Source organism: Chelonia mydas, chromosome 3 (genome assembly GCF_015237465.2).
Source record: "Chelonia mydas isolate rCheMyd1 chromosome 3, rCheMyd1.pri.v2, whole genome shotgun sequence".
In the NCBI taxonomy this organism is placed as follows: domain Eukaryota; kingdom Metazoa; phylum Chordata; order Testudines; family Cheloniidae; genus Chelonia; species Chelonia mydas.
The window spans coordinates 80,757,074-80,779,625 of record NC_057851.1 but is presented as its reverse complement, the minus strand read 5'-3'; the positions used below and the strand labels follow the sequence as shown (position 1 = coordinate 80,779,625).

The window sequence follows — 22,552 nt, the reverse complement described above, 5'->3', positions numbered from 1 at the left end:
TGCAACAACACACAAACCTCCCCTACAATCAGAGGGTTGCAAAATGAAGGGAGCACAGATTTTCAATTCTGTGCTCTAGATCTCTGAAGCCTTCTCAATTCTACAGGATGCTGGCTGGCTTCACAAGCTGCACTCCAGATTCCTCAGATGTGAAAACAAGAATAACATTTAATATTTTCCAAACCAAGACTGCTGACCTGTCTCAAGAGTACACATCAACAGATGACTTCTACTCTAGAGGTCTTTTTATTGTGGTTTTAAAGGAAATGCGATTATTTCTCACCCTCTCTTCCTGAAATGCTGGGGCAAAGAGAGAAGTGAATATTAGAAGATAAGGATTCCGACATAGTGGCATTTCTGAGTCTGTCCCCATTATCTTGGGCCACCTCAGGGTGTTTCTCAATAACTACCTCCATTCTGCGAGAGATCGGCAAATACTGGAGTACCTGAAAATATAAATGCATGTGTCGTTATTTCACCTCACTTAAAAAGCACTAAAATCACCCAGTCTGCGACTTAATGGGGGAAAAAATAAACACAGAAGAGAAAAAAAAAGTTAACCATGATTGCCTGTCATTTGTACTATGAAAGATACAAATAAACAACTAAAAACTACTTTCAGTGATTATACAATAAAATCACTAGCTAAACTAAGTGCAATGCAGAACAACTCCTCAGATTTGCCTTTGAAATTTTCTGTGTTCTTAGGTGAGTCCTTAGGTATACTGGCATTGCTACGGGGCGGAGTTAAGGTTGTATGGGTGTGTGAGCAAATGCCACTCCCAATCCAGCGTACAAACAGACAAAGTCCAAACTCATCTCTCCTTGCGGCTTGGCTTTATTAACCAATCACCACCACCACAAGGATATGCCTACATTTAAAACGCTACATCAGTGCCTCTGCACCAGCGCAGCTGTAGCACTTCAGTGCAGACGCTACCTACTTCAATGGGAGGGATTCTCCCTTCTGAGTAATTAATTCGCCTACCTGAGAGGCAATAGCTAGGTCGTTAGAAGAATTCTTCTGCCAAGATAGTGCTGTCTGCACTGGGGGTTAGGTTGGTATATCCATGTCTCTCAGTGCTGTGGATTTTTCACAATCCTGAGAGACGTAGCTATACCTATGTAAAATCCTAGTGTAGACCAGGCCTCTGATTATAAAGATAGCCTGGAGAGAAGATTTCAGGTGTTCTCCTTCTAGACTGCTCTGCCCATACCCTTGATCTTCTTCAACCCAAGCAGCCTATTTACATTATACCCAGGGGACTCATTATCCTACTTACCTCAGTGAGCCAGAAGAATTTCTCTCTTTTTTTTCTAGCAGAATTATGCACTGTGTTAGCAGGCCTTTACATTGCCAGCATTTTACAGGGCACTTTGCTTGTGCAATTCAATACTTTCAAATCTCTGAATTTCTTTTAAAATTTAACCTTAACTCTGAATTTCCTGAGTTTCTCTTTTTTCATCAGAGATTTTTACACTAGCTATAGCATTCTTGCAAGGATTTGTTCCCCTAAAACAACAAGCCCATAGAGTTTTGAGATATACTCTCAATCCTTCGCTCCAGCAAAATCACGTTTTCCCTGGGAAATATTATTACATTTAATAAATGCTAATATTTTGCAGTGCGGAGGTTGGTAATTATGTTGCACGGTCCACAATGCTCTCTTACCCTCAAGTAGCTGTGAATCGCCTTGAGAGAGTGTAGGTGACACACTAACCACTGCATGTAAATAACCAGATCTTCCTGTGTCACTATATTTACAGGATTTTTCTTTCCTGTCAGGAAGTTCTGTCGTGCGGCCGACAGTCTCGTAGCCCTCTGAACAGCATCGTTGTACTCCTGCATAATGTGACCAATTTGTTTCTATGTAGAGAGAGAAAAGACCATCATTTTCCTGTGTTTGTTTCTTTATGCAATCTATTAATTAACTAAAAGAACTCTGCACTCCTACCATGTGAAATATCCTACTTTGGGAGTAATTTTGAGGCTCTTGCTTCCCAGACAAAATTACATTTGCAGTCTAAGGGTATGTCTACACTACGAAATTAGGTCGAATTTATAGAAGTCGATTTTTTAGAAAGCAATTTTATACAGTCGATTGTGTGTGTCCCCACTTAAGACCATTAAGTCGGTGGAGTGCGTCCACAGTACTGAGGCTAACATCGACTTCTGGACCGTTGCACTGTGGGTAGCTATCTCACAGTTCCCGCAGTCTCTGCCACCCATTGGAATTCTGGGTCGAGATCCCAATGCCTGATGGGACAAAAAACATTGTCGCAGGTGGTTCTGGGTACATGTCATCAGGCCCCCCCATCCCTCCCTCCATGAAAGCAACAGCAGACAATCGTTTTGTGCCTTTTTCCTCAGTTACTCATGCAGACACCATACCACGGCAAGCATGGAGCCCGCTCAGCGCACCATCACCATACGTCTCCTGGGTGCTGACAGACATGGGACTGTATTGCTACACAGCAGCAGCTCATTGCCTTGTGGCAGCAGACAGTGCAGTATGACTGGTATCTGTCCTTGTCGTCTCCCGGGTGCTCCTGGCAGACTTCGGTAAGATCTGTCAGGGGTGCCTGGACATAAATGGGAGTGACTCAGGTCATTCTCTTCTTTAAGTTTTGTCTAACGGAGATTCAGTCCTGCCTAGAATATTGGCAGAGGGATAGTTCAGTGGTTTGAGCATTGGCCTGCTAAACCCAGGGTTGTGAGCTCAATCCCTGAAGGGGCCATTCTGCCTCAGGCTACTCTCCCAGCCAGCAGCACCGCGAGCACCCAGGAGATGATGGTGGCTAGCAGTTGTACTGCACTGTCTGCTGCCAGCCTGCTTCTCCCTCCATGAAAGCAACGGCCGACAATTATTTCGCGCCTTTTTCCGTGCAGGCGCCATATTGCTGTCAGCATCGTCATCTACCTACCGCTGCCACTCTGCTCTCCTGCTCACGCCATACCACAGCAAGCATGGAGCCCACTCAGATCACAAAGGCAGTTGTGACTGCTCTAAACACCACGGGCATTATCCAGCAGTATATGCAGAACCAGAACCTGCAAAAGCAGGCGAGTAGGTGATGGCAGCGAGGTGAGGAGAGAGAGGAGGACATGGACACAGACGTCTCTCGAAGTATGGGCCCCAGCGATTTGGCCATCCTGGTGGCAATGGGACAGGCTCATGCCATGGAACGCTGATTCTGGGCCCAGGAAACAAGCACAGACTGGTGGGACTGCATAGTGTTGCGGGTCTGGGACGATTCCCAATGGCTGCGAAACTTTCGCATGCATAAGGGCACTTTCATGGAACTTTGTGACTTGCTTTCCCCTGCCCTGAAGCGCCAGAATACCAAGATGAGACCAGCCCTCACAGTTCACAAGCGAGTGGAGATAGCTGTCTGGCATTGCAAGCTTCCACAGGGCTACCGGTCAGTTGGGAATCAATTTGGAGTGGGTAAATCTACTGTGGGGGCTGCTGTGATCCAAGTAGCCAACACAATCACTGACCTGCTGCTATCAAGGGTAGCAGCTCTAGGAGATGTGCAGGTCATAGTGGATGGCTTTGCTGCAATGGGATTCCCTAACTGTGGTGGGGCCATAGACGGAACCCATATCCCTATCTTGGCACCGGACCACCAAGGCAGCCAGTACATAAACTGAAAGGGGTACTTTTCAATGGTGCTGCAAGCACTGGTGGATCACAAGGGACGTTTCACCAACATCAATGTGGGATGGCCGGGAAAGGTACATGACGCTCGCATCTTCAGGAACTCTGGTCTGTTTCAACAGCTGCAGGAAGGGACTTACTTTCCAGACCAGAAAATAACCACTGGGGATGTTGAAATGCCTATAGTTATCCTTGGGGACCCAGCCTACCCCTTAATGCCACGGCTCATGAAGCAATACACAGGCACCCTGGACAGTAGTCAGGAGCTGTTCAACTATAGGCTGAGTAAGTGCCGAATGGTAGTAGAATGTGCATTTGGACGTTTAAAAGCACGCTGGCACAGATTACTGACTCCGTTAGACCTTAGCGAAACCAATATTCCCATCGTTATTACTGCTTGCTGTGTGCTCCACACTATCTGTGAGAGTAAGGGGGAGACGTTTATGGCAGGGTGGGAGGTTGAGGCAAATCATCTGGCCACTGATTATGCACAGCGAGACACCAGGGCGGTTAGAAGAGCACAGCAGGGCGCACTGCGCGTCAAAGAAGCTTTGAAAAAACAGTTTCATGACTGGCCAGGCTACAGTCTGAAAGTTCTGTTTGTTTTTCCTTGATGAAAACCCACCTCCTTGGTTCACTCTACTTCCTATAAGCCAACCGCCCTCCCCTCCCCCCTTTGATCACCGCTTGCAGAGGCAATAAAGTCATTGTTGTTTCAAATTCATGCATTCTTTATTAATTTGTCACACAAATGGGGGGGATAACTGCCAAGGTAGCCCGGGAGAAGGGAAGCACCGGGTGGGGTGGTGAAGGAGGGAAGGACAAGGCCACACTGTACTTCAAAACTTGTTGAATGCCAGCTTTCTGTTGCTTGGGCCGTCCTCTGGGGTGGAGTGGTTGGGTGCCTGGAGGCCCCCTCACTGCATTCTTGGGCATCTGGGTGAGGAGGCTATGGAACTTGGGGAGAAGGGCGATTGGTTACGCAGGGGCTGCAGCAGCGGTCTGTGCTCCTGCTGCCTTTCCTGCACCTCAGCCATAAGCCGGAGCATATCAGTTTGATCCTCCAGTAGCCTCGGCATTGCGTCCTGCCTCCTCTCCTCTCGCTTATCCCTCCTCTCCTCGCGTTCATTTTGTACTTTCCTGGACTCTGACATTGTCTCCCTCCATGCATTGTGCTGGGCTCTTTCAGCGTGGGAGGACTGCATGAGTTCAGAGAACATTTCATCATGAGTGTGTTTTTTTCGGTTTCTAATCTTTGATAGGCTCTGGGATGGCGATGATATGTGGAGCGATGAAACATTTGCAGCTGCGGGAGGGTAAAGAAGGAGATTAGTCTTTAAAAAACAGGCATTTTACAGAACAATGGGTAGACTCTTTCACGGTGAACCAAGCTGTTAACATTACATAGCACATGTACTTTCTTTACAAGGTTGCATTTTGCCTCTTATATCGAGGGCCTGCCGGTTTGGTGTGAGAGATCACACACGCAGGGCTGGCAGGCAACAGAATTCGGCTTGCAGGCAGACATGGTAAGCCACAGTCTTTTGGCTTCTTTAACCTTCCTAACATGTGGGAATGGTTTCAAACAGCAGTGCCCTCATTTCATATACCAAGCACCCGTTGGGTTGGCCCTTTAAAATGGGTTGGCCATTTAAAAGGAGGGGCTGCGTTTTTCGGGTTAATGTGCAGCACCAACTCAACTAACCCCCCTCCCCCAGACATCCCCTCCCCAATGCTCTGGGATGATCGCTTCACCCCTCCCCTCACCGCATGGCTAACAGCAGGGATGATTTCTGTTCAGCCACAGGCAAACAGCCCAGCAGGAACGGCCACCTCTGAAAGTTCCCTTAATAAAATTCCCCTATTTCAACCAGGTGACCATGAATGATATCACTCTCCTGAGGATAAGACAGAGAGATAAAGAACGGATGTTGCTTGAATGCCAGCAAACACCGGGACCATACGCTGCCATGCTTGTTATGCAATGATTCCAGACTACGTGCTGCTGGCTGCCGTGGTAAAGTGTCCTACCATGGAGGACAGAATAAGGCTGCCCTTCCCAGAAACCTTTTGCAAAGGCTTTGGGAGTACATCCAGGAGAGCTTCATTGAGATGTCCCTGGAGGATTTCCGCTCCATCCCCGTACATGTTAACAGACTTTTCCAGTAGCTGTACTGGCCGCAAATGCATCCCAAGACTTCAGGGCAAACTTATCATTAAACCACGCTTGCTTTTATACAATGTATTATATTTACAAAGGTACACTCACCAGAGCTCCCTTCTCCGCCTTCTAGGTCCAGGAGCCTGCCTTCGGTGGGTTGGGAGGGTACTAGATCCGGGGTGAAAAACAGTTCCTGGCTATCGGGGAAAATGGTTTCTCCGCTTGCTTGCTGTGCTTCAACCTCCTCCTCCTCCTCATCTTCCTCGTCCCCAAAATCCGCATCCCTGTTGTGTGAGAGTCCATTGATGGAGTCCACGCACAGGGCTGGGGTAGTTGTAGGGACACCCGCTAGAAGGGCATGCAGCTCATCATAGAGGCGACCGGGTCTGGGGCTCTGACCCGGAGTGGCCGTTTGCCTCTCTGGTTCTTTGGTAGGCTTGCCTGAGCTCCTTAAGTTTCACACGGCACTGCTGCGGATCCCTGTTATAGCCTCTGTCCTTCATGCCATTGGAGATTTTTTCAAATATTTTGGCATTTCGTCTTTTCGAACGGAGTTCTGATAGCACGGATTCGTCTCCCCATACAGCGATCAGATCCAGTACCTCCCGTTCGGTCCATGCTGGAGCTCTTTTGCGATTCTGGGACTGCATGGTCACCTGTGCTGATCAGCTCGCCACGCTGGCCAAACAGGAAATTAAACTCAAAAGTTCACAGGGCTTTTCCTGTCTACCTGGCCAGTGCATCTGAGTTGAGAGTGCTATCCAGAGCGGTCACAATGGAGCACTCTGGGATAGCTCCCGGAGGCCAATACCGTCGAATTGCGTCCACACTACCCCAAATTGGACCCAGCAAGGTCGATTTCAGCGCTAATCCACTCGTCAAGGAGGAGTACAAAAACTGGTTTTAAGAGCCCTTAAAGTGAGGAAAAATGGCTTCATAGCGTGGAAGGGTGCAAGGCTAAACTGATCTAACGCTGCTAAATCCGACCTAAACTCGTAGTGTAGCCCAGGGATAAGAGGAAAGGTCATCTCCAGTCTCAAACAGAGAATTTATTAGCAGTCATCTCTGACAGTAAAAGAAGCTGTAATTAATATACCCAGCTGTCTAAAATCCGAATGTATAAAAACTCAGAATCATCCACAATCTTTTTTCCAGTTAAATACACCCCATTCTCCACATGGCAATGATTACTTGGATAAAAAATAAGTGGCATTTGTGACATCAGATCACCAGTTTACATCGTGCTTTTAGAATGAAACAACAAAAACCTTTTCAAAAACAATTTTTCCGTGTATATTTTTAGGAAATTTAATGCTAGTGAATGTTCTAGATTGACATCCCTAGTTACCTGATGCTCTTGGTGGAAACTAGAGCTCATCAGAAAGCGGAAAGTAATTTTTTCCTCATTTAGCAACAACATCCCAAGTTTTGCACAAGCACTAATTAAAAACTAAGTTAAACATTATTCCTTATTACAGTTTCCCCGATACACACTCGCCTAAAATACTCTCCCAGGCTGTTACAACACCAACCCCCACAACTGTTGCATAGAATCACACTAGCACACAGTAGTTCTTGTGCTACAGTTGGGCCTTTCGCCAACCACAGAGGTTCAGCACCCGCCAGAGCAGCGAAAGTTTCCTCATGTGCGCTGCCAGTGTGCATCTACTCTGGTTCGTGATAGAAATGGAGGGTTGTTTCAGTTTCCATGTCCATTCAGTCCTTGGCCCCTTTTAGGAGGCTGCCAGTAAGTGCCAGTTGTGGTAATGGCATATGATCTGGACAACAGTCCACTAGAAAATGCACTGAAACCACCAACTTGTGTCACAGAGATTACCAAGTAGATTGAGTGCTAGTGACTGGCTCCATAACCTATTACCTCTTCTCTGAGTTTCCTGTCTTTAAAAGGTTGCTCAAATATTAAGTAGCAGTTTTTTTTTTTTAAATTGATAAACCTGCCATGGTGGAAGGTAGAAACAGCTTTATCATCTCTGACACTGTGCTTCCACACTGCTAGCATAACAAAATGCTGGAAAATAACCATAATCTGTCTGTGTCTACAATCAACAGGATTCTTGCAGTATCCACTTTATCTTTGCTGATATTTTCAATATGTATATTGATTTAGAGTTGGTAAACAATTACAGATATTTACAATACAACTGCATAACATACTAACCAGAAAATGCAATCAACAAATTTACTATGCTCACAGTCACTAAACATTTTATATTTAAATCAATAAGAATAGGTTGTCAAGAGGAGCATTTAAACTATTCTACCCTAACATTTATTATTTCATAATGTCACATTTCAGCTTCCACCACTAATACAACTCACAATTTATTTTCAGCGAGAAGTGTTTCTCCTGGAAATGTAAGGAACCTGCGCCGAACGAAACAAGTGCTACATTCTTTGAAATACAATAAATGAGGGCATGGAAAGCTGGAATGGGCAAGAGCCTTCCACTTTCCTGGACTGGACTCGACTCTTCTTGAACTGCTTTTGCTTCATTTTAAATGATAATCTGGCAGGGAGATTCAGAAGGGGCCTATATTCTAAAGCCTGTGGTTTTCAGTCACAAAAACGGATTTTACTGAATAAACCCATATAATTCCACAGCTGCCAAGTGATGTGGTTTTAATAACTTAGTAGCTTGCTGGGCTAAATGTGCGATTATAGTGTTAAGACCATTGCCATACTAGTTTCAAAGCTCTGGTATTTTTGAGCATTACAGAGACAGGGGCTCTTTACGAGAATGTATAGTTGGACTCATAGCACTAAAAACGTCTGAATTACAAGTGGAAGGAAGAAAACAAACGTAGTACCAGCAAAATGTTTTTGAAGTTTCTAAACTATATTCTGCTAACATATGGCATATGAAGAATACTTTAGGGTGGGGGTGATATAAAAGGTCTTTCTGATGCTCTTGAAATGACCTACATAATAAATAGTAATGATAACATTTGGCATCTAGTGGTTACCTTTGAAAATAAACCACAAATGTGTACTAAAAGGCCACACGTTTATGCCCCCAATCACTTGTATTCAATATTCCTTTCCCTCCACTCACGGTACATTCTTAGGGTAGGTGGTGTGTTCTCCTCTCTTGCTGGAAACTGCATAGCACATTTTACGTGCTACCATATGAACACCTTTCATCTGAAGATCTCAGTGCTTTACGGATGATCCTTATCCTTTATGGCTTTGTCACTTAAGTGCAAGACAGCCATCTCAAACACTATGAACATATCATGTACATATGCAATATTTCTATTTTTTGATTTCCTACCTGATAGAGGGGATAAAGCTGTTCAATAACACTGCTGTGCCTACAAAATCTCTTCCATCTAAGCATGTGTAAATATTTACTCTGGACAAGATGGGTAATTCTGTCTGTAAAAAACTTTAATGAAACCAAAAATAAACAAAGTGTCACACTTGAGCAAATGGTAACAATTTAACATTATGGGGAACTAAAGTAGAACTGAGAATAACATAAGTGGGAGAAATAGTCAGTCCCTTAGTATCCCCGTTCTGCCACCCATCCTCACACTGAGAGAACTTTCTCTACAAGTAGTCCTAGTAAAGAAAATGGTTCTACTCATTAGTAAGCAGTGGTGCAAGTAGAGCGGTACCCTCCAATACGCAGTATCAGCAAGAGATTTTTAGTGGGTACGGGATACCGGAAAGACTTGGGGCGGGGGGCGCTGCACTCTGCTCCTTAAAGGAGCAGAAAGCGGCAAGGCTTTGTTTAAGTTTCTTAGCATATGTATTGTGCTGTTACATTGGTCAGGACCTCAAGAGGGGAGGGGACGAAAGGTGTTTAAACAGTGTTTTCGATTCTGTTTCTCCCCATTGTTCTGAATTATCCATGACATCCATACTGCATCACATCAAGTCCAAATCATTAGATTAATGTCTCTGCTTGCACTGACCAGAGGATGTTTGGATTCTGATGTCAGCCCAGTTCCTCAGCCTGACAGGAATCAGGTGTTGTCCCCAGTGTACACAGCATTCTTCTTTGCAGCCAAACTAGTCTAACATGCATTTTGTTAACTGGAACTGGAGCAGCAAAACAAAGAAAACAAATGCCTCATTTTCCAGCTTTGTTCATGAGAGAACTATAAGCGAAGATTATAATGCCGGACACTGACAGCCTTAAACCAGCCAGCTGCCACAAGAATCTGCCTAGAACTTTGCTGAAAATATGTTCCTCATCTTAGCAACGGAGCTAAGTCTTATCACACATTTGCTCGTTTTTATTCGAATGAAGCTCCTTCTGATCTGACAGCTCAGGCATTGTCAGTTTCATCCAGAACAATTTACAAACTTGGACCCTAATCCTGTAAAACCTTAATCATTTGATCAATCCCATTGAAGACAATGGGACTATCTGCATGACTATGGATCACTTTTGTGGGCTGGTAAGAGTTTCAGGAGTCTGTTCCTATAAAGGAAGTTGAATCCCCCATTGAAATGCAATGTTTGAATACAATACCATAAAGCAGTTTATGACACAGTTCTACTTAAAATTTGTCTTTTAGTAAGTCATACGTATGCTGAAATGGCTCCTCACTCAAATCCCATATTCCATATAAGCAGACCGAATACTACATATTTGGGGGGAAAGTGAGTAGTTAAGCATGCTGATCATTGTATATACAAAGTGGGATGTCAGAGGGGATGGGGAGAGCATGGGGGCCTTGGGCTGGGGCCGGGGAGGAGTCACATGATGTCCCCTTGTGTCCCTCCCATGAGTGCAGTATGATTTCTATTTGCAAGAAATGATTTCTATTTGCACCACTGTTAGTAAGGTACTAATCAGCATGAGGAAGGCAGCAGAATCTGTCCCACTAGGATTAGCAACTTAAAAAAAAAAAAAAAAGCTTAAGAACAAAGGCTACAGAAACAGATGAGGGCACACAGTAGTACAGGAATGTTGTTCCAGCCCATCCCAGCTGATTTTGATCCCTTTTCAGATACCAAAACAAGTAGTACAAGAGGTTCCTTATTATCCAAGGAAATGCTTTAAGCACATCCATTTTCAAGATGGCCCTTAGAACAGAGTTTTGTTTAATCCTTGCTTTAAGTCATAACTCAGTCACCATCAGGCTAGGACATACATGTTGAAACACTGTCCGAGTCTTTGAGTAGCAAATAGAAAAGTTACCTGGTGCAGTAACAGAGGTAAGCTTTCTGCTGTATTCTCTCTTCTCAGACAGCTCTCTAGCTCCCTCTGCATGACATCAGCCTGAACAACAAGAGGTTTTGCCTCAGCTACCTGCAAGCACAGGTAATTAGACATCAAGCAACCTTTGTGGGCAAATACAGATACTCAGGAAAAATGCTATGCTACATTCATGTTTTGTAATAGGCAAAACCACCCTTCCCCCCACAAAAGTCTCAGCAGAAGGCTAATTTTTCACAATCTGGAATACAAAATGATTGATTTTAAATAAAGAAAACCTATCGTTATGGGCTTCATCCTGTAGCCGTTGAAGCCAGTGGGAATGATCACATGGGCAACGGCTACCGGATTGGGCCAAAAATTATCAGTATCACAAGAACAGCTGTTGTAGAAAAAACAAAGGGTTGTGTTGTTTCACTACTATACAAACAATTATATTAGTACTCTTCCCACCCCTATACCCGTGCTCCTTATTGTCAAAAATGGAGACAGTTACACTTTTGTTCATTTAAAAAAAAAAAAAAACCCACCTTTAACTGAAGTTAGTTCTCAGTTACTGTTTAGAATATATTTAAAGGTGACTTTTTTCATGCTAGTATATTCTTCAGTTACCTGTAAACCTTTCTTTAGTATCACCTCCCTTTCTTTTCTGAAATACGAAGCATCCTTTGGTATCGGAACAGAGCTATAGAAAGATTATCCAAAAGAATATTACAGACAGATAGAAAACAATGCAGTGTCAGATAATTAATATATTCCTTTGTCATAATTTGAAAGGCCCAGTACAATTCAAGTGGTATAAATCAATGGTAAATATTATCCACAGTAAATATCCCTTTTTTAAGGCAGAAAAGTTTAAAAAATGAGAGAGAGAGAGAGACAGACAGACAGACCGACCGACCGACCGACCGGGTGTACACCTGGGCAGGGCTGGCAAGCCCTACTCAATTAAAATCCTCACTGAAATAAATAAAGGCTTTGCCTGAGTGAGGCCTGCAAGACAGGACCCAGTATTTATTGACACTGAAGACCAAGGCTGTAAAAAGGATAAGAACCAAATCTCTCTCTCTCACACACAACCTATGTAGATATATTTAAAAATTTTACACACTAAAAACTATTGTAAATATTAAATATTTATACTACTAAATAAAAATGAATGTGTACGTTTTAAATACCAACCAAGTGCCCACTTCTCACTTGAGTATGAGCTGCAGAATCACATCCAAAAGCAATGTATAGGAAACCATATTAGAACACTTAAAGACACCCCTCTTCAAAGAAAGAAGTGAGAGGATTAATTAAGGCTGCAGGGAGATTTTAAATTTTGTTTTGGGATTTAAAACATAGAACGGCACTGAAATTCCAAAGAGAGTTTAGAATTAGCTTTCCCATACTACACAGTGAGTCAGTAGCGGAGCCAGGACTGAAAGAAAGAGTCAAGGTTCCTGGTTCCTAGGTCTGTGTCCAAGCCTCTAGATCACTAGGCATGTAGGATTTCTAACAAGAGGAAACAAAAGTGCGTGAAACAGACACTTATAAAATACATAATTGACATAATCAGTCCTCTTTTCCTCATTCACCAAGAGGTTTTCTTTACCTGTAAGATCTATCTGGTGTTCCCTGAAGTACCCCATTGTCTTCTATTTCTTTCTTCAGCTCTGCCAGTTGAGCAGCTAGTTCTTTTTCCAACTGCTGGACTCTCTCAGTGGAAGAGATCTTGTAAAATTCATCCATATTGTAAACCTCAGTGCTTTAAGTCTACAACCAAAGTACAGTATAGAATATGGCAAGCCTAGAGACAGGGTTTTTCCCCTCAAGAGCACATTACATTAGCTACATGCACAGAGATTTTCTTATATTTCCAAAGAATGAGGTTTAAAACAAAAACTCCACAGAGATCACAGGTGGTATGTGCTGCATATGAGATGACCATCAGGACATATATTATAATGAACACAGTGAATTTTCTTCTGGTGTGGGAAACACCAGATCCACTGGAATTTCTAAAGAAATCCCGTAGTCTAATTTCTATTCCTGACTCTGGAATTACACTCTTTGCATTCTTGCATTTTGGGATTTATTGAGTAAGTCTCATGGAGTGTAATCACATTGTTGCTGAGTGACCTTGGGCAAGTCACTTCCCCCTCTCTGGGCCTCAGTTTCCCCATCTGTAAAATGGAGGGATACTGATACTGGCCTCTTTTGTAAAATGCTTTGAAAGGAAAAGCTCATCGAGGGCTGAGGTGAGGCTTGGGGTTTTTGCTAAACAATCAAAATTGATAATGCAAAGTCACTTGGTGTGACACAGTCCCTCCAAAATCAATCTCTGCTCTCCAGCTGTACTATAGACGTTCAGGCAAAAACTGTTCAACTCTGATAACAAGTACACAAATTAGTAATAAGTAACAATAACCAGCATCTTATTCATACTGTATAAGATTATGGAACCAATTTTAATTTCCTGAAAACATATCATGCATTTGTTACATTGCTACTGAACAGTAACACTTATATATATTTATATATATAAGCAAACAAACGCCCACGTTCTAAAAGGGGATATAGAGTGTGGAATTAAATAACAACCTGGACTTTGAGTATTATTTGTATTGTGATAGCACCTACAGGCCAGGAGCCTAATATGCTGGGCATGGTACAAATATATAACAAAAAGAAGGTCCCTGCCCAAAAGAGCTAACAACCTAAGGCCCCAATCCTGCAAACATTTACTCACATGAAGTCAATGATACTATTCTGGAGTAAAGTGAAGCACATGCACAAGTGTTTTCAGAACTGGGGCCCAAATTTAAGACAAGATACAACAGACTGATGTGACAAACAGACAAGGAATGCAAGGGAACAAGTAAGACAGTTACGAACAGTACCTTACCACTATCAAGTGTTTTTGATACATCACACCATGGGGGAGTTTTAAGGGACAGACCCAAAGTCCACTAAAGTCAGTGGGAAGACTCCTACTGATTTCATTGGGCTTTGGATCAGGCCCCACAGGAGGACAATGTAGTCTCCTTGTGGATTTCCCAGATGTGAGTGAACTGATGAAAATAGAACTTTTAATCTGAAATAAGAACATATGCTCCCATATATCTAGTTTCTTATTTTGCTGCCATAAAGTTATCACAATTCTGTATGGTACTTTTATGTTGGGAAGCAAATGTTTCTCAGTAAATCTTTCAGTCCACACAAACATCTGTAGTTAGTTATATTAGTAAGTATCCAAGTCTTGATGGGATTCTGCCTTGATATTTTTCTAAAAGTGTTTTTGCCAGTTCCTATTCCCAGAACACAGTGGATTTATTTGAGCTGTCTAATGGCCAACCCCTAGTTATGCTGGGAAGAAGATTGTAACATATGTTTTCAAACTGAATTTCTTTTGTACAGAGACAAAAAAATATTTCCAGCAGGTTTAAGTAACAGAGTATTACTGGTTTCAGAGTAGCAGCCGTGTTAGTCTGTATTCGCAAAAAGAAAAGGAGTACTTGTGGCACCTTAGAGACTAACCAATTTATTTGAGCATAAGCTTTTGTGAGCTACAGCTCACTTCATCGGATGCATCGGAGTATTACTCTTTAACGTGTGCTAGTATATTTGATTAAAACCAGAAATGTGAACAGTTGTTGGACACAATTTACTTTTCTAGGTATCCAATTATATTGTTTGGCCTGTATCCTTTGTCCTGCTTTCATAGAATCATAGAATATCAGGGTTGGAAGGGACCTCAGGAGGTCATCTAGTCCAACCCCCTGCTCAAAGCAGGATGAATCCCCAATTCATTTGCCCCAGATCCCTAAATGGCCCCCTCAAGGATTGAACTCACAACCCTGGGTTTAGCAGGCTAATGCTCAAACCACTGAGCTATCCCTCCCCCAACTGAGCTATCCCAGTTGTAAACTATTGCCCTGGATTAGAGCACTAATCAATTCTCTTGTCATTGATCATTTTATGCAAGACCAATTTGTATAACCCAGTGTAAGGGGTGATTACTGTCCTTTGGGATGGGTCATTGTAACACTTGTCTGCTGCCTCTGTAATAATATTCAAAATGCGAACGAACATAAAAAGTTAAATGTCCTTTGCATTTGAAACTATTTTCTTTCTTCTATGTATGATTTAAAAGGACTTGTAAGAGATTCCAGACCAAGCCCTCACTAAGCCAAACTTGCTGCTTGAGTAAAACAATTGGTTTGAAAACTCTCCTACATATTAGTCATTTACAGAATTCAAGACTGGGATTCACAAAGGAGTCTAGGGAATTAGGTATCTAAATCCCATTGAAATTGAACTCCAAAAGCTCATAATAGGCACTGATCCTGAAAACACTTAGGCACGTGATTAACTTTACTACTATGAGTAGTTCCATGGATATCAATGGAACGACTCATGCTAGTAAATTTAAGTACATGCCTACATGTTTGCAGGTGCAGGGCCTTGGGCTCCTTTAAAAATCCCATCACAAGTAGTTAACAACTGCTTCCAACTGTAAATTTTCTAAATAAAAAATAACTTAGCTAGTCTCCCCACTCCAGGCAATGCTGAGATACTATTCCAAAACAAACTCTTGCAGTTGCTGCTTTTTAGGAATGCATTTTTCATTTCTATATTTTTTTCTCTAGCTAAGGAAACTTTGAGGTTTACATTTTATTATCTATACTTTACCTCTTTTTAATGCATATTACAGTACATCAGTTCTGTTTTACTCTGAGAAAGGAAACCCATGTTGAAAAATTTAAACAGTTCCTGAGAACAAATAATAGTGAGACATTCATGTTAAAAAATGGGTTGAACTGTTTGGTGCTGAAATATAAAACATGCATAAAAGTTTTTGATTATATACATTTTAAAAAACTGCTTTATGATCAACTCACCTCTTTTCTCCAAAATCTCATCTAGACTCCAAACTGAACACGTTTGACATAAAATTAAGTAAAGATCTCAAGTAACTACCTCTCTGTCATGAGCCATTTGTACCTGGTTTCCTTTTCCATCTCCTCCCACTCCACAGAGACAGGCAATCTGAGCGGTGTGTAGTAACCTATTTATGTCGATTAAATATTTTATTACACATTTGCTATGCCATTCAAACATTGGCCCTTCCTCCATTCTGTAAACAGAACCACAGCACCAAAATCTCCATTGCCAGCTTCAGAGCCATACAATACCTGTCTAACTCCCCCGAGGTTGCTGTCTGTCAGCCGCTGCTACCAATCAACCCTTGCAGTGAACGAAGCGTTCCGATCCTCTCCCTGCCGCAGTAACACACAACAACACTCTGTCCCCCAGCTTTCTAGAGTTAACAACAGAATCAAAATCAGGGCGCAGAGGAAGCAGCTGATACATTCGCCACTTTCCCAGCGCGTGGACAGGCCCAGGTGTAACCATAGCAACCCCAGTACACTGAACGTTCTAAGGGGCGGGGAAGCCCAGCGAAAGGATCTTCCAGACAGGAGCTGCAATTGCCTTTGATCGTCTCTGGCTCTGAAGGTGCAGGGACTCCCTGGCTTCTGGTGCTGTCATTGTGCAAATACGTTCACCTGGTACTTACACACGGGGGGGGGGAAACTCTGGTTGTTTCTTGTCTAGAGTTAACAGCAGTGGGTCTATGGTTTATTGCTTAGGTGTAGGATCCCCTGCCCTCTTGCGAGAGCTGACTGCAACCCTTTGGGCTACCTGGGACATGATATGGCCCTTAAGTGTTTAAAACTTTTTGAAAATAGGCTGCAGGGTCTGGACTAGGTACAGGGGTTCCCACAGTAGCAATGCTGGCTCTGCTAGGAACTCACTGTGTGGTAACCTTAGACTACTCCTTGTACCTTAGTTTTCCTATCATAGAATATCAAGGTTGGAAGGGACCTCAGGAGGTCATCTAGTCCAACCCCCTGCTCAAAGCAGGACCAATCCCCAATTTTTGCCCCAGATCCCTAAATGGCCCCCTCAAGAACTGAACTCACAACCCTAGGGTTAGCAGGCCAATGCCCAAACCACTGAGCTATCCCTTCCCACCTCCTGAAATGTTTGTCTACTTCACAGGGATAGCAGGAAATCAGATGGTTTAAGATAAGAGCGGCTCCTAAGGTGAAATATGAACCTAAAATCAGAAGAGGCTCTTTGCAACTGCAGAGCACTGCTTCTACCTCTAGCAATGCTGACTTCAGTGTATAGAAATAGGTTTCCTTTCTTCACCCAAGTCCCATCTGTACTAGGAAAATAATTAAAATGCCTTTTTAAACACTAATGTAGACAGGATTTGATATCCTTAAAAATAAAACCATGCTATCTGATCATGATCAATCCTTGGGGTCAATTTGAGGCTACCCCTACCAGTAAACGTGTCTTTAAAAGGTGTGTATGCTAGTGTTTAAAATTGTGTTGGGGAACACATTCTAAAACACAACCTATTTTTCTAGTCCAGACATGCTCCATAAGAGAAATCCTAGATTCAGCCTCTGGCACAATTTAGAGGAAAACAGACCAGAAATAAACGTTAATTAAACTTGCTGGTCTCCCACCAGTCACCAAAGCTTTAAAACAATTCACTAAGTTTATAAGACTCCCTGTTAGTCAACTTTTTAAAAAATTAATAAATGGTCGTGAATCTGTAGACAATACGGCTCATACACCACAAAACATATGCAGTCTTCTTTCATCACTGGGAGGTCACTAAGCACAACCCATTAGTCCAAAAGTGCTTATTAACTTTATTCCACAACCGTGCAGCATTGTCATCTTCTGATTAAAGACCCTCTTCTGACAACACCAACTGCAAATCCCTGGAAACAGAGTTTGGCTCTACTTTTTGCAAGGCCCTATTTGCAAAAAGATTTGTGGGGACCACCCAGCTCTTCACACTGGAGATCAGTAGCAGAACTTCACTGAACTGCCACAACACAACGTTTTATTTCCGGTGTATGTAGACTTCTAAAATTACCCTTAATTAACATGAGTTGCAGAACGACACTAGAATTTTGAGCTGTAATTGGACAAACCCTTCCCCTTGCTACACTCCAGATAGTATCAATGCTCATAGACAGCAGGTTGGGTGTAGACAATTCCCAGGAGAAAAAAAAAATCTGTGTACTCCACGGATCTGGGAGTAGAAAAGGAGCCATCTTTACAGCAGCTTCTATTCCTTTTCTACCATGAAGCTGCTGAAGCTTCCAGCAGGTGTGGCTAATATGCCTTTGTGTGAAAGTGAAAGGCAATTACTCCTAGTTAATTTCATGGTGCTGGTTTTTTTGTTTGGTGATTTTGTTGTTGTTAGCTTGTTTTTAAGAGGAGGTTTATTTATGCTCTTACAAAGGCACTATCCTTCCTTCACCCACTTCTGTTTGTAACACTGAACCACCGATTTATCCTCTTCAAAATGTTAGGATATAGCTATATTTTGTTAGCATTACTATCTCTCCCTATCTACTCCTTGGAAGGAAAAAAGTGGCGCAGAGAGAGATAGCACTAAATCAGGGATTTATTGCATCAAGGTGATTATAATATCAAGTCTGAATAATTAGCTTGTGCATTCTGCCATATTTACATGAGGGGAAAGAGGAAGTAACCCTGGAGTACACAAGGGGACCTAGGCATTGCAGCACTCAGCATTACTGTGCCTAACTTTTAGGTACCTAGGAAAGTCACAAGAACAACACTGTGATCCACCACAGTGAATTAGGCACCCAAGGCCCTTTATATAGCGAATGAGGAGAGATAGGCACCTAAAAATGCAATCCACTGAGCCAAGCAACTAGGTAGGCAGTCACCTAGGCCAGTCAAATGGAGATACGGATCCCCTCAGAGATAGATGCCTAAATCCAGGCAGCAGGGAGACGCCCATCTCTGCTTGTGATCCATGAATGGAAAGTTGCTGCGTGGCATCAGGCATCTTAGGCATTTTTTGCAGGAATGAATTAAGCACCTGCCTCTCCCCACAATCTCTCCTGTTGAAGCTGTTCCACTAGTGGATAAATAATGAAAGATTAAGAAAGAATCATTCAAGTAGGGGGACCAGACCAAGGTCTCCCACTTCTTAGGTAGGTGCCCTAACAACTGGGCCAGAGAAGCATGCTCACCTCCTCTAGCCCAATAACTGGTCCTCTGCAGACAAAGTATAAAAGAATCATTGGGCCAGAGTGCAAGAGAGACAGTCTGTGGCCCAGCAGATAGAGCATCCACTTGGGGGGGTGGCAGACCCCGGTTCAAAACAATCTAGAGAACAGGAAAAACACTGCGTTCCACCAAGCAGTGGGGAGTTAATTAGGTCAGCCAGGGGAGGCAGCATGGTGACTCCCAACCCCCACACGCAAGTGCTCATTCCAATCTATAGCTCCACTGAAGCGCTAACAAGCGCCTCACGTTGACAGCACAAAGACAAAATAACTTTCTGAGATGTACATTATCTTAAGAAATGTGTTTGAAAGACATACTCATGAGACACCCCTGGACCTCTCAAAACCTACCACTTCACTTGCCCATTACACTCCCCACTGGACAGCATGCACAAAGCTCAGCTGCCACCAGGTTTCTGCATACACAGGATGCAAATACCCTATATGGTGAGTTTAAAATTCCCCCTTCAATAATAGTGGAGGGACGTGATATCTCACATTCAGGGAGATGGGCAGAGTAGACAAGGGGATGGGGAGAGGGGAAGCCAAGATGAGTTGTCACATACGAATGCCAGTGGTCTCGCAGATACCGTTGACTACTCCTAGGAAGTAGTCCATGGGAAGGCAGCAGTCCCATGGAACTCTGTTTTCCTTCTGGTTGGCTTGGTAAGTCAATGTATTTGTGAACAACTGATTACGGCCTCCAGGAACTGGTCTAGGACCCTGGAGGCTGTAGACTTGCTGATGGCAGTAGTCTGTGCAGCAATCCGCTGAAAGGATCCTGATGCCCATATCCCCAGAGTGGTGCTGATCCAGTGGCGACCGATAGTGGCTGCCTCCTGGTTACAGTTGTGGAGAAGTTCTCATGAAGAATGTTACAAAGGTGTTGGAGAGCGTCTGGGCCCAGCACATAGTACCAGATGCAGGCCCATTGAGAGATCCCCATGAAATTGTGGTGGGATTGGTAAATTCACCGGGTTGGCTGCGGTGGATAGCCTCAGCCGAGGGCTCAAGGTTGGCCTTGGCCTGAGACTGGTGGTTGGGTTGGACTGCCTCTGCCCCTGTTCTTCCTCCTCTTGCTGCCATAACTGGTGCTGCAACATGAAAATTCTGTTTATCATGCTGGACCTTGCTCCCTGGCCTCCCACTACCCTGCCTAGGAGCAGCTCAGCTGCCCCCCATGCCTCCCTTCTTGCTTCCTAGCCTTTTCCCAGCCCTCTCCCCGCTTCCCTTCCTTGGTTATCTGTGGTTCCCCTTCCCTACCCTACGCAGTCTCTAATTTGTGCCCCACTAGAGGCCCCATTAGCTACCCTCTGATGTGTTAACCCAATACCTATCCCTGTCCACCTACACCTAGCACTACCTGACTGCTGTCTCTCCAACAGATCTTGCTTCTCTCTCTCTCCCCACTCTCCTTCTGTCACACTCAAAACCTTGCTCACGCTCACATTCTGCCCCCTGTGCTGCATGGACTGGTAAAAGCCAGGTACTAGCTGGTCTCGGAGCACACCTACTGGATCAGGCCCAAAATGAAAGAGAGGTATTCCTCTGCCTAGCTTCCCGATTCATAGATCGCAGTCGGGGTTAGGCAAGCAATAGGCACCCAGCTGCCTAATGCAGGCCAGCAGTGTACATGCTCCAGGGGCTAAAACTTAGGTGCCTAGGAACTTCTACAATGGAAATGTAGGCACCGAGTCAGTTTAGGCACCTCACAGCTGAGTGGGAGTTTTATTCATCACAGTGGTGCTATGTATGCAAACTTAGGCAACTAAGTTGCTTTGTAGATCACACCCTAAGTACTAAATATTAGAAGTAGAGTGTACCTCTGTTGTACTAACAGCAGCAAGCAGCTGAGAGTCTGAAAACTCCACAGCTGTAGTGGATTGGGTCATTCGTTACATATTTGAGTACAGACAAGGGTTCTAGGCCCAGTACACACAATGGCTTCAGCCATCTTTATACATGTTTCCACTACACTGGTTTATTACACGATTTAGGCAGGCTCTGTTAACAGAGTTCTAGGCTAGGCATCTACTTAGGTTTTTAATGATTGGTCCCTTCCATGTATCCAGCCAAAATGAGTTTAGCAATATTTATATTAGAAACATGGCTGTGGCAGCAGTATAAAATGGTGCCTTATTAGCATTAATTATAATTAGGCAGCATTAAAGAGTCAGATATGGTGGATTTTTTTTTGTTTTGTTTTAATAAAAAGAACCCACACCATATTTGAACCAATACAGGCCATTTAAGCCCTATGACTGGCAAATGTGTATAATACAAGCCATTGCACTTTCAGAAAAAGTACTTCGTAGACAGAAGACCTTTTTGCTCTATCACTGCAAGTGACTTATTGCCAAACTGTCTCTGCAAAACAAGCTATCTTCAACATCAGTTCATGAATGCAGACACTAAAGTTTATGTCCTAGATAATTTTACATTACAAAATTAGTAAGTGCATGTTCATGACAGACATTGTACTTGTCTGCATTAAATTGTAAGAACCCAAGTATTCAGTCCTCACAAAAGGAAGACTCCCACTTACTCCACTGGGAATTTTGGCCCTGTTAGGGCTGCAGAAGCAGGCTTTAAGTATCTCCTTCGAGCATGGAGGAAAATGTGATAATCCTGAGTTTCTGACCTACATTAAAGGAGTTTTCCTTTCCTCCTCTACTTCATAATTATTTCAGAGTGTTTGCATGTATGTTGATGAGGAGGAAAGTGGGTTAAAAAAAAAACAAACAGATTGCATTTCTTATATATTTCAAAAGATAGTTTTTAATTTTGTAAGTTAAAAGAAATTGGGACACTTCATGAAACAGTTAAAATATGTATAGCTACAGGGAAAGTGAGTTTTTTCAACCCAAACCTAAGTTTCAACTGAAATTTACTATTCGATTAGAAAATATTTAGACATGGCATAAATGAAATATTAAACATTTAATTCTGTCTAATATTTGTTAAATCCAAACCTATGAAGAAGTGTCAGACACATTTTTTTTGGCATGCCAGTAAGAGGCACTACCTATATAAATATGTAAAACTATTGTTCCCACATGATATCATCTTTTTTCAGTGTTGACTGAAGTTTCTGCACATTTTTTAATAGCTGAAGCGAGCTTTTGCTTTTCTGCACAGGACAGGATTTTGATGCTCTTCCGCTTGAAGTAACTGGAATCTCTCTTGTTCCTTTTAGGTCATCAGATTTTGGTAGGACATGAGCTGACTGTCTCTTCAATTTCTGAGCTTTTTGCTTTAATTTGTGGACCTAAAAATGAAGATATATGCATGAAAGTTTTAATGCTCAGAAAGGATATTGGCTAGAGACCCAGGCACCACTTAAGAGCAACAATCTCAAACACCAACTATAAATGAAAAGAGAGGAGAGAGAGAGAGAGAGAGAGAGTTTAGCTTTCCA

At 43.1% G+C, this 22,552-nt stretch overlaps 2 protein-coding genes and 1 long non-coding RNA gene across 8 annotated transcripts in view; all 3 read right to left on the bottom strand.

The window, feature by feature from the left end:
* LOC102942958 overlaps positions 1-16,397 on the bottom strand; it is a 122,855-nt gene extending 106,458 nt beyond the window's left edge. The window contains exons 1-7 of one of the 2 annotated variants that reach the window (XM_043542765.1): positions 16,198-16,397; positions 12,615-12,775; positions 11,627-11,699; positions 10,997-11,107; positions 9,116-9,229; positions 1,673-1,867; positions 284-446 (exon numbers count right to left, since the gene is read on the bottom strand). In XM_043542765.1, coding sequence (XP_043398700.1) covers positions 284-446; positions 1,673-1,867; positions 9,116-9,229; positions 10,997-11,107; positions 11,627-11,699; positions 12,615-12,751 — 793 coding nt within the window. In that variant the 5' untranslated portion in view covers positions 12,752-12,775; positions 16,198-16,397. The remainder of the gene's footprint in view (positions 1-283; positions 447-1,672; positions 1,868-9,115; positions 9,230-10,996; positions 11,108-11,626; positions 11,700-12,614; positions 12,776-16,197) is intronic. The other variant, XM_043542767.1, reaches the window with a different exon arrangement.
* LOC122465024 lies at positions 4,909-5,974 on the bottom strand. The gene is made up of 2 exons (XR_006289544.1): positions 5,932-5,974; positions 4,909-4,968 (listed from the first exon to the last, which is right to left on the bottom strand). It is a non-coding gene; the product is annotated as an uncharacterized LOC122465024 (long non-coding RNA).
* Positions 16,398-21,892: 5,495 nt separating the features above from the next.
* CEP57L1 (centrosomal protein 57 like 1) overlaps positions 21,893-22,552 on the bottom strand; it is a 35,296-nt gene continuing 34,636 nt past the window's right edge. For all 5 annotated transcript variants that reach the window (XM_007057407.4, XM_043542763.1, XM_043542760.1 and 2 more), the window contains one exon: positions 21,893-22,402. In XM_007057407.4, the coding sequence (XP_007057469.2) occupies positions 22,178-22,402 (225 nt within the window). In that variant the 3' untranslated portion in view covers positions 21,893-22,177. The remainder of the gene's footprint in view (positions 22,403-22,552) is intronic.